A 12036-nucleotide genomic window follows, 5' to 3' on the forward strand; every position below is an offset into this window, starting at 1 on the left:
AGATAGATCAATCTCTATTGATCCATCTTCAAGTTCACTCGTCCTTCCGACATCTCTAATCTGCTGTTACGTGCCGTCAGTGAATTGTTTCATTTCAGAAAATTGCAGTTTTCAGTTTTGGAATATCCGTTTAATTCTTGTGGTTTTCATTTCTCTGCTGAGATTCCCCATGCTTGCTCATTCCAATGATCGTTTCCTTGGAGTTCTTGGTTATAGTTATCATAATAGCTGCTTTAAAATCCTCATCTGTTAATGTCAACATCTGCCTCATCTCAGAGTGAGTTTCTATTGACGTTTTCTCTCTTGGATATGGATCACATTTCTCTCTTCTCTTGTCTACTAATTTTTTAAATTTTATATTGGATATTGTGAATGGTATGTTGTAGAGACACTGGATTCTGTTATCTTTCTCTAGGGTGTTGATCTTCGTTATACTGGGCAATTAAATTACTAGCTCATGACTTTGAACTTGTGTAGGCTTGTCTTTATACTTTGAAAGCATATGTGTATCTTGGATGAATCCCTTATTCCTGAGACGTAGTCCGTATTCCTAAATGTGTTCCCTCTGGAGTTTCTGTAGAAATGAGGTGTTTGCCAAGTCCTTCTAGGCACAACTCAGTTGCCAAAAATTGTGTCCCTGATTCCAGCTGAAATCTTAGTTCTTTCTGTTTTCTAATTGTTTCTCTTCCTGGACTCCTTGGGGTCTCCCCTGTGCCTGCAGGTTCAGGCGTCAGCCAAGGATTTAAGGGCAGTTATCACCAGATTTGGGACTTAGCTCCTTCCCAGGATCTCCTCCTTCTGTTTCCAGCCACTCTCCAGCCCCAAACCCTACCCTCTGACGCCTCAAGCCAAAAAAGGCTGCACTGCAGTGGATTGGAGAGTAACATCGGGGGCAAATACCATGTTTACAGGGATTTCACTCTGTGATTTTCTTCTTTTAAGGGTTGAATGCCCTCTAGTTTCTGCCTGCCCTCGGCTACTCTAGCCCTTTCCTATAGTTGCATTTTCTATTTTGCTCAGTTTATACCTGTTCTCTGAGAGAGGGTTTGCCTATTACAAGCTGCTCCATAATACCAGAACTTTTTCCTCCTCTCGCATGCAGCTCTTTAAGAATCATGGAAAACCCTTTCTGACCACCGTGCTGCCTGAAGAGCTCACAACACTGTCCTTACCGGTTGTGAATAATCTCACATCTCCATGCATAGATAAAAGCCCAGCATACATAGCGGAAGCCACTTATGACCACACCATCTAGCGATGAATATTACTGTGTGCGATAATAAAAAATGATATTACTAACAGATCACAGCTATACAAATTGTGTAATTTGACCAACAGTGTTACTAATTTTGTGTAAAAGCCAAACAACTGGGCTTTATCCTTTATGTTAATTTGGCTTGTGGTGAGTCTTAGAACACACAGATACTCACAACACTGTTATCATTAAATTACCACCGTTAAATTTGGCCCCATCAGCACTTGAAGTGTCTGGGTGACACGTGCCTTAGCCCAGTTAATTAGAAAACTGTTGCTGTGTCAGAGGAAAGTAGTTTAAGAAGTTCCACATTTCCATTGCTTGATAAAGGAGACTTCAGTTATGTGAAAGCCTTCCTCATAAGGCAGGAGTTCCAGGTTGTTTTCTCAGTCATCCAATTAACTTAAAAAAAAAAAAGGTCCTGACAGAACTCTTACCTGGGTAAACTGCAAGGCGGTATTGATCCCTCCACGCACGTTGGCGATAAACTCCGTGCCCAGCAAGAGGGCTGCGTGGGGAGGTGTCGGTGCAGGTGCTGGGGGTACAGTTCTTGTTTGTTTTTCTCGCGTTCCCTGGGCATTCCCCCGCGACGTGTTTTTGACCTCACTCCACAGGCCTGATGCGCTCGCGGGTGCGGGGGGCCGACGCGGCCCAGGCCAAGGTCCTGACGTTCCTGGACAGCCACTGCGAGTGCAACGAGTACTGGCTGGAGCCCCTCCTGGAGAGGGTGGCCGAGGTGAGGATGCGGGCCAGGGGAAGGGCCTCTGCGACATGGTCCTGCGAGGATTTTATCCTCCACAGGAATCTATCAGTAGGGGAAATTCATTTGTCAGGTAGGAGGCCAGGGTCAGCAGAGGCTACGACAGCCCTTCCCCTAGGGGGGTCTTCCTTCCCTGCCTGAAGCTTTGCACTGACTCTCGGAGCTCAGAGGGGGCAGAGAGCTGAGGACAGAGGCCGCGGGGTCCCCAGCCCGGCCGTGCTGCCCTGAGACCCAGGCTGCGGCTCGTGGGGAGGGGCAGAGTCCCAACCACACAGGGACGCGTGAGGCTGTCAGTTGACCCGAGATTGTGCACCTTCGCCTTCTAGAAACATCATCAGTAGTATGACCTCTGGCCTCTTGTGATACCTCTCTCGCCTTCTGCTTGCTTTATTGACTTTCTTTCCTCCCTACTAAGAAAGCACTTCCTTGAGACAGTAAAGTAGATGTAATGAAAGTACTAGAGAAATAGTAAAGTCATTCTTTCTGCACCATAGCAGGGATCGCGGTTGGACAGTGAGTCCTGAGACACGAATAAGACAAACCACTAGTGCTGTGACCGTCACGTTCACTGCCGTTTACTGAGCGCTAACTACGTGCTGGATGCTTTACACGTTACCTTAATCCAGGGTTTCGCCCCCATTTGACAGTTGAGGGAACTGGGGTTCAGGGAACTTTAATCACTTAACCAAAACTCGTACAGTGGGCAGAGCCCAGGCTGCAAAGCGGGATTCGCTGAGTCCCTCCCTGAGTCCTCTCACACACACACGCATGCCCATCCCGGAGGCCCCGTCCCCGGCTACTCACTCCACCAGGCTGTGCGTCCCAGGGACGCAGAGGCAAGATGAAAGCTGCCAAGATACCCGGGCACGTGGAGGCTGCGTGCTTCGTGGTCAGACTGTCAGGGTTATTTAAACAGCCCCCCCACCTCCTAAGGAAAGAATGGGAAGAGTTGAGAATGGTCATTCTCCCTCATTCTAGTCCCATCAAAAGAAATCACAATAAAGGGAGTGGACTTGGACGTGGGGCAGTTTATGATCTGTGGCGCCATCCCCGGGCTGAGCCAGGCATGGAGGACGTCACCCTCTGCGCTTGGGGCTCCACACTGTAAACCTGCACCTGGTGGTGGCTGAACTTTTCCCTCCGTTCTCTGATCGTGGTCCTCTGACGTGTTATGTTCTTAGCTCTGCTTGCCCTGTTACTAATTTGTTTCTCGAAGTCTTTCTCTGGCTGATTCAGGTTCTTGCCATGGCTCAGGGAAGCGCCACCCTTGTGTTCCCTGTCGGCGTGGGGCAGAGTTCCTCCCCAGCACCAACTAGTCCGGTTTAAAGAGGGCAGGAGAGTTCAAAGGTCTTGTGTTCGCAGACTCTAACCAGAGCAGTGACAGTGTGGCCTAAAGAAAGGCCTCAGCCTAAGGGAATGTTTTGTGTTTGGTGGAACCACGGGTAAGACAGACTCGGGCTCCGGGTTCTCTAGTCAGTTCGGTTGCCGTCCGCCGTGATGCGGTTGGAGCCTCTACGCCACACTCGGCTCCCAGGCCCGGGGTCGCATCTGTGTGGGCGTCGCAGCCGTGAGTCCTTTCCTGAGGCTTCCTGCAGCTCACACAGTACTGGTGTTTAAGTACAGCCGAGCTTAGATCCTGTTAGAATGAAAGTTCCTCCGTGGTTGAGGTTTGACATTTGGGAAAACACTAAATAAAACACTACAGTCTCATGCTGGCGCGCTCTGAGAACTCCTTCTTTGGAATTAATAAAAATTGACATTTGCTCCTGGCTGTTAGGGGGAAAAAAAAAACAACTCAGGAACGGTCCCGGGAGAGGCTTGCTCTCAGCCAGTGAACACCCGCAGGGCGGCCCCGTGCGCTCGGGCGCCTCCTGGGGGGCAGCGTCCTCTGCGCCCCCGACACCCAGCACAGCGCAGGGCTGCAGGTGCCCAGCCGGGCCCCCCAGGGCGTGGGGTGGCAGGGGACCGGCGCGGCCGTCTCCCCGTGAGCGGTGATGCTCAGGCCTCCGCCCGTGCGGGTCCCGGCTGCCTCTGACACCTGCTGTTGCCTTCGCTGCGTTGCAGGACAGGACCCGCGTCGTGTCCCCCATCATCGACGTCATCAACATGGACAACTTTCAGTACGTGGGCGCGTCTGCGGACTTAAAAGGCGGTAGGTGCTGCGCGGGTCCCAGGGACGGCGACGGCGCCTGCACGCGGCCGAGCCGGGCCGCGGCCAAGAGCGCCCCTGTGTTCAGCTGGTGGGGTTCACCAGGGGACAGAAACGGCCTTGCCTCCCCTAGACGGTAGGCGTGGTTCCCGTCCCTGGCACCGGCTTGGCGTACGGAGCCGGTGTGGAGACGCCAGGCCGATGGGGTTCTGCCCTCTCCACCCTCCCCCTCACCGCAGCGTCCATCGCCTGCTGGAAGCCCATCCGCCCTTCTCACCCGTGACTCCTGGGCCCCGAGGCCTGCAGAGCGCAGCCCTCCCGCGGCCTGGCCGTCAGCCTCTCCTGCCCGCCGGCCACCCACGTTCTGCCGCGGTGGAACCTTTATCTGAATGACCCTGCCAGTTTTCGGGGGGTCCTCGCGGCTCAAGTGTGACCCCTGAAACCCTCCCGCCGCGGGGTCCCACAGTGAATTGTCTGATACTCTCTTTACCTTCTTAAAACTTCAAATTGAAGGCCCCAAAGAGCTCTGTTCAGGTAGGCCGTACCGATCAGCGTTTGCTGTGTTAGAAGGTAAGGCTGAGAACGGTGAGAACACCAGGTGATGCAGCCACATGGGTGCTGCCCGTCCTGCAGCTTCCAGAACACTCCTTCCTGCACTTTGGAAAAATGAGATTGAAAGGGGCCTGTAGAGCCTTAGCATAAATCTGAAAGCAGTTTTAACGTCACACATCCGCTGAAAGGGCCTGAGGACCCCAGGGGCTCCTGGACCCCACCTGGGGAAACCGTGTTCTCGTGAGGAGCTTCACGAAGCTGATGGGTGCATGGGAGTCCCGCTAGCCCCGCCTGAGGAGCAGGCTTCTACTGTTGTCTGTGTGTACGTGGGGGTGACCTGTGTCCCCGGGACTGTGTGTATGTGGGGGTGACCTGTGTCACGGGGACTGTGTGTACGTGGGGGTGACCTGTAGCCCCAGGCTCCCCTGTGTCCCAGGGACTGTGTGTGTATGGGGGTGACCTGTGGCCCCAGGGCTCCCACACAGCCCAGTAAATGCTTCATGCTCTGAATCTCAGCTGGCCGGCAGCCTTGCCTCTCAGACCTCGGCTGAGACCCAAGCATTCAGCAAAGCCTGCTGTAGAGAGAGATATAAAAGAGATGTCAGAGCCTTTACCTTCTGTGTGTAATTTATTCACTATTGATTTTTCATACCTGAGATGAGTGAACCCTTTTTCCAGCATCCTAGCACCCCTGTTTCTTTCTCTAAAATGAGGGGCTTCTTTTCCCATCTCCAACATTTTGAGCTGATTAGGAGTTGGACTGTTCCAGACAGACACACAGACTGAGGGTCAACTGACATCCAAAAAAGAACACAGTAGAACCGTGGCCTTGGATGGAACCTCAGAAAGCAGAACCCTGGGGCCGGCCAGGGAGGCCCGGGCTCTGGTGCCTCTTTCAGGCGGTGTCGCCACGGGAGCTGTGTTTCCCCTGCCCCTCGGCGTCCCTGTCTGAGAAGCAGGTTGATAATGCAGCCGCACAGGGCGGCCGGCAGAGGGCAGGGCTGTGACCAGGCAGCTCCCCAGAGGCCTCTGGCCGGGCTGTCATGCTGGGAGGACACACTTAGGTTGGGAAACAAGAGTCAGGAGAGTCTTAGAAGATGGTGAGCACGCTGGGGCTATGAAGAGTTCGGAGCCTTGGCTGTCAAGAAAGCGTTAGTGTCCAGAGTGTGTCCCCCCAAGGATCTGCCGGAGCTGAGATGTGACGGTTCTCCATCTCCCGTGGCAGCCGCTTACGGCAGAGCCGGTGCAGGACAGTGAGACGCCCTGCGTGGGAGCAGCCTCCCGCTGCCCCCGGGCCAGGCCAGATTCACTCTAAGAGCATTTCACCAAACCCCTTTTAGGAAAAAAGAAAAATCAAGGATGATGTTTTTAGCAGATTTTTAAAAATCTAATATAGCTTGGCTCTTTGGACCAAATTGATAAGCTAAATAATAATGAACATTCCCCCAAAATGCAGGTAATGTTACATCAGCTGGCCAGTCGAGGCCTTTGTGTTCTGTCAACAGTGCAGCCGGGGCGTCTGTTTTTCCCTGGCTGGCGGTGCTTGTGTGCGCAGCAGGCCGTGTCTGGGGAGAGCCGGGCTCCTCAGACAATCAGTCTGTGTCTGTTTCCTCTCCGTGCATCGCTGGTGCCTGGCCCTCCAGCCCCTCGCTCCCATTTGCCAGCCCGCTGCGCTCTACAGGGACAGCTGGGGCACCTTTCTGTCCTCTGGTTGAGCCATAATGTGTGCCACGCCGGCCTAGGAGCCCCCGAGCCCCTGTGCCATCCTACCCTGTTCAGGCTGCAGGGCAGAATAATGCCGGATTCAGAGCACACAGACGGAAAGTCTGAACTTGGGCATTGCACCAGCCCTGCGGACAGAAAGCCTGATGGCAGAGGGCTGAGGGATGGACAGCCCTGGAGCAGTGAGGCTTGGCTGTCAGACCCTGGGCAACGCGGCCCATGCTCTGGAGAGCATCCACGGGTTGGGTGTGCCAGGTACCTTCTGAGTAAAGACAAGACCTGACAGCTGTGGACCAGGGGCCAGGCCCGGGCTCTGCCACCCACACGGCCTGTGGATTCTAGAAGTGACGTGGGGCAGGTGCCATGTTATCAGAAGTGAAGCTCGCTTGCCCCTTCATTCCCACCTACTCCTGCCCCCCCCGTGCCGTCCCTTCCCTGGGACCGTGTTGGGGGCACCTGGCAGAGTTTTTCTTAAATCAATCCCTCTTCTTTGTCGCCTCCTTACAGCCCTTGGATATGTCCTCACAGACTCCAGTTCTCTTATTTCACATTTTTTCTTATGCATTTTGGTTTTAGAAAAGTCTGACCCACACCTTCTGTTTTGGGTAAGCTTCTTGGGGAAAGAAGATTTCAGTGTGCGTCCTCGCGGCTGGTCTCCCTGCCCACCCCCCCCCCCCCCCCCCCCAGTCACTCTCTTCCCTCTGCGTCGTTTTTTGTTTGTTTTTCCTTTGTTTGGGTTACAGCGAGTCCATTCCAAACAGCAAATATTTTTAAGCTGTGGCGGACAGCGGTGCCAGGAGCAGACAGCCCGTTCTCACGGCATTCTGTGTCTCTTTTCTCTTCTGTGACCGGCAGGCTTTGACTGGAACTTGGTGTTCAAATGGGATTACATGACATCTGAGCAGAGGCGGTCCCGGCAGGGGAGCCCCGTCGCCCCCATCAAGTAAGTGGCAGGCGGGCGTCCTTCGGGTGCCCTTCTCCGGGGCGGAAGATGAGACAGCAGGCCCCATGTTCCCTAGGGACCTAGTCGAGCTCTCACCTCCCAGCCACACACCCATCTCCCCTCATGCTAGCTCAGGGGAGAGTCTCTGCCTCCAGTTTATAGGGTAAAGTATTTTGAGATTTGTTTTCTATGTACGTGTATCAAATCTGCCAGTTCCACGTCCTTCGTGTCTTGGTGGCCTAGAGCGTTTTCCCTCACAGGGTGGGGTGTCGGGCTGCTGGGTTCACTACCAGCTGGCTTAGCTGGCTTTGAGCCGCGCCCGGCTGGGGTGGGGACGCCTCCCCAGGGACGTGTGGTTACGGGGAACCCCGCGGACACCGGCGCCGTCTGCACTGCGGCGATTGTTCCCCGTGAGCAGTGAGCTCCAGACGTGCGGCCCGGGGCCCTGACTTACCACGGCGACTCCGCAGGCACAGGGCCGGGGTCCCGTCGCTGGCCTGTCCCCAGGCTGATGGGGACGCGAGAAGATGACGGTCCCGTCCAACAGAGGAGGAAGCTGCCCCGGGACGAGGTTGAGGACACGGGTAGCTGCCGTCATCGAGCGTTCCCTACGTGCGCTGGGCGCTTTAGCCTCTTACTGTTTGTCATCCTCCAAGGAGAGCGCGGCACAGAAAAGCCGAGCACCGGCCTAGGGCGCTGTCAGCGAGTGTCCCAGCCCCAGCGGCTGCTCTCTCGTAGGGAGGCTCCACACAGCCCCTCGCTCTTGGGAGCATCTGAGCATCCGAGTGGGGGGCACTTGAAGACAGCAGGGGTCAAGCAGAGAGGGGCACCCAGAGCTCTGAGCCAAAGACCATGGCTGTGCTATTGTTCTTAAGGTCGGCCTGTAGGCTTGACCTTGGCATTAGAATGCTGGCGATCTAACCTTGACCTTCAACCTCTCCCTCTCTTCCCTTCTACCCTCTCTGCCTCTCTAGAACCCCTATGATTGCTGGAGGGTTGTTCGTGATGGATAAGTTCTATTTTGAAGAACTGGGGAAATATGACATGATGATGGATGTGTGGGGAGGAGAAAACCTGGGTACGTATGAGCCTTGTGTCTTCGGGCACCAAACCGTTTCCAGTTCTGCTGAAACCGTGGTCTTTTCCTGCCCACCGAGAGGGGTAGAAATGAAAAGTGGAAGCTTTGGAAGGACTGTTAAGCAAGAGGTTGTGGTATGCAGGTGCCACTTGGAAAAGGTTTGTAAAGACATTAAAGTGACCGTTCACTGAGCATAATTAGTCCCCCGTAAGGTACAAAGAGCACCCTTTTTATTCTTAAAAGTGTCTTGGGTTGGGCATTATGCTAGATACATATTAAGTCTTTGAAGGGAAATGCACACTTTTTAATGTCACCTGAATCCAGGGTCTGGAAAGCACGCTGACAAAAATGGGGGGAGGATTTCAGCTTCTAAGATTCATTTTTAGCCACATAGGGTGGAAAGTGAGCCCTGGCGAAGCCTGTCGGACTGGCTGAATTGTAGTCATGGGAATCAGATGGGGTGGAGAGGCCGTGGCACTTCGTCCCTTCTTGACTACTTTGTGAATGGTTCTAATTGGTTTTCGTGTTGTTTTGTTTCGTTTTGCTTTTTTGTAATCACAAATCATTTTACCTATGTTTACGGACATTGGAATTTTATAGACTTTGGTTTTTATTGGTAGCTGCATTGTATTTACTCCATAAAGATAAAAAGACTCTTAATTTATTTGTTTGTTTAGGGGTTTTTGTTTGTTTCACTTGAAGCTTTTGAGTTGTCTCCTTGGCTATTGGATGCTGTTAAATTACATTCTCCCCTGGGTAGACGTACCCTGGGAGGAGGGGAGGGGGGCGAGGAAAGGAGGTAAAAAGGATGCCACTGTCACTTTTAGTAGTTTTTACTTGTAACAGAGACTTTGATTTTTTTTTTAAGTTTAAGAGACTAGACAAGCCCATTATTTTTCTCTCATTTTATGACATCAATGTTAGTGATAGCATCTCATCTGTGGAGAGAGGTTGTTGCCTTTGTTGATGCTGAAAGCTTCTTTAGACTCAGTAGCTACACCAGGACGAAGGTTCAGAGTCAGATGCCTTTCGGTTTTGTTAACAGTACACTGACAGGCAGGGCTTCATTGAAGGCCGTGGAGCACGTAAGGCTTCAGAAGGATTGTTAACCTTCTGAAGGGAATTCTGAGTCACCCTCGCCCTGCAGACATCCCCGGGGAAGCCCAGCCAGCCAGGACCACCACTGGGGGGACCAGAACGCGGTGGGGTTCGCAGCAGTATGTGCCATCAGGCTGACGTGGTTGGAGGGCAGGTGGCCTTTTGTATCAGGGTGGAGAGAGAGTGTTGATTTAAGTATCAAAGGAGACCTTGCACCCAGAGACCAGCGGGAGGGGAAATAATCTTCTCTGTTACCTAGTTTATTGTTGGTTTGGTTTGTATGTTTGTGTAGCTGTGCCCTGTGCGAGGTTCCCTGGAAGGGCTCAAGGGGCTCAGGTAGGGTGACGCACGGTGGGCGGGGAGGAAGGGCTGGGGCCACCCGGCCTGAGCATCCTGGCACCTCCTCCCGTGACAGGCTCTGACGCGGCCGCTCTGGAGGGGTCTTCTCTCATCAGGGTTAAACAGGCACGAGGGTTTCAGCAGGAAGAGTCCGTGATGTGAGTCTCCCTCTCTTCTTGGTACTGCTCAGACTGGATTTTCTGGGTGCTGCCTGCACACCCCCAGCAGTTGTCCAGCCTGAGGGCTTGTGTGGGCCCAAGTTAGGAGAGGCAGGGGACAGGGATGCCCGAGTCAAATCCAAACACCCCCTCCAGGTGTGCCCCGCCAAATCCACTAGTGCTGCCAGACTGCCTGACCGACAGTGTAAGTCTAATTGAAGCAATTAAAAAGGACAAGGAGGCCTTCCCTGGTGGCGCAGTGGTTGGGAGTCCGCCTGCCGATGCAGGGGACACGGGTTCGTGCCCCGGTCCCGGAGGATCCCACATGCCGCGGAGCGGCTGGGCCCGTGAGCCATGGCCGCTGAGCCTGCGCGTCCGGAGCCTGTGCCCCGCAACGGGAGAGGCCACAACAGTGAGAGGCCCGCATACCGCCAAAAAAAAAAAAAAAAAAAAAAACAGTTTTAGAGGAAGATGGCGTATATGATTGCCTGTTACATCAACCTTAGGGCTGATTGTGGGCATTTCATGGCTTTTGATTCACAGCCGTGCGCTGTCCGTTGCCTTTTCTAACTCAGGGCTGATTCCCAGAAGGCGCATGTAATGCTCCACGATGGAGAACCGGCCAGAGAGGAGTTCCAGGCCACGTCTCATGCAGTGTTTGTGACATTATAGGGACGCATGGTCTGACGCCAGGAGTCTTTCTGTTCTCAGTAGACCAGGGAGTCACTCTTGTCTCAGGGCTTCTAGTCTGAATTTGAAAAATGTTTCCGTAGGCTCACTCTTACTTCTTTTTAAATTTCAGATAGAATTCTTTCATGAAAACATGGGATTTGGTGACACAGGTAGAGCTGGCATCTGTAATTCTGATCAGTGCTAAAATCGAAGGGAGTACATGTCCCAGTGTGGCATGAATTCTTCCTTTTTGTCTCCACTACTTCACATGGTCTGTAAAACGACACCGTGCTGTGCAGACACCCTCTTAGTGAACTGAAGTAGGACCTTTCATTCGATCTTTTTTTCCCTCCACCTTTACCGAGGTTTCAGTGACAACTTAAAATCGCACATACTTCGGTACACAGCTGGATGGTTTGACGTGCCTAGGCACGCCCCGCCCCATAACCCTCACACGTACTTTCTTGATTGTGCCCTGGAGCCTCGAGACGAGGTGTCAGAGGTCCCCACGCGGGACGTTCAGGACCCTCTGGAACGGGAGTGCTCCCTGGGCGTCGCCTCAGGCCACGCGGGTAGGGTGGGCATCCGCACCCCGTGGGGTGGCCTGGGCTCTCGGTCACCCCGTGTCGTTCACCACCTCAGAGATCTCGTTCCGCGTGTGGCAGTGTGGCGGCAGCCTGGAGATCATCCCCTGCAGCCGCGTGGGACACGTGTTCCGGAAGCAGCACCCCTATACCTTCCCCGGCGGCAGTGGCACCGTCTTTGCCCGGTAAGTGGCCGAGAGGCCGAGCAGGGCCCAGGGCACCGCTGACCGCCCCGTACGCAGGGCTGACCGTGGGCTGTGTGGAAACGTGTGCTCTAAGGGGCCGCCGCTCGGCGGTGACGAGGGCAGCTGTGGGGACTGAGGACGGCGGCATCCCGCTGAGTGACAGATGCTTCGCTCAGCAGATCCATGGGGCACGAGGTCACCTGCAGGACAGCCTCAGAGCGACACAGCTGTCCTGATGGAGAGCACACAGGGGTGGCCGGGGGTGAGGGCGGGGCGCAGGGCGGGGTAGGGCCAGTGGGACTGGTCACCGAACCGTGTGCCAAAAACGTGTTATGGGGAGTTAGGAGAGAGGAGTGCTTGGACTTTTTAAATCACGTGTTACCCTTCAAGGTGCAGTATATGAACAGCGCTAAAGGCAGCCACACAAGTTCAAGCCCAGGACCCACTGGGCTGTAGAGGCAGATAACACACGATAGATAATAGGTAGATTTTTGCAAACATGAAAGACACCAAATGAAGAGTTTTCTGAAGAAAAAACAGC

The 12036-nt window shown here is 53.8% G+C and overlaps 1 protein-coding gene across 3 annotated transcripts in view; it reads left to right on the top strand.

The window, feature by feature from the left end:
* Positions 1-12036, top strand: part of GALNT2 (polypeptide N-acetylgalactosaminyltransferase 2) — a 174482-nt gene that overhangs the window by 144330 nt on the left and 18116 nt on the right. For all 3 annotated transcript variants that reach the window (XM_032607354.1, XM_032607356.1, XM_032607355.1), the window contains 5 exons: positions 1870-1991; positions 4080-4167; positions 7294-7381; positions 8356-8459; positions 11369-11495. In XM_032607354.1, coding sequence (XP_032463245.1) covers positions 1870-1991; positions 4080-4167; positions 7294-7381; positions 8356-8459; positions 11369-11495 — 529 coding nt within the window. The remainder of the gene's footprint in view (positions 1-1869; positions 1992-4079; positions 4168-7293; positions 7382-8355; positions 8460-11368; positions 11496-12036) is intronic.

Source organism: Phocoena sinus, chromosome 16 (genome assembly GCF_008692025.1).
Source record: "Phocoena sinus isolate mPhoSin1 chromosome 16, mPhoSin1.pri, whole genome shotgun sequence".
Classification (NCBI taxonomy): domain Eukaryota; kingdom Metazoa; phylum Chordata; class Mammalia; order Artiodactyla; family Phocoenidae; genus Phocoena; species Phocoena sinus.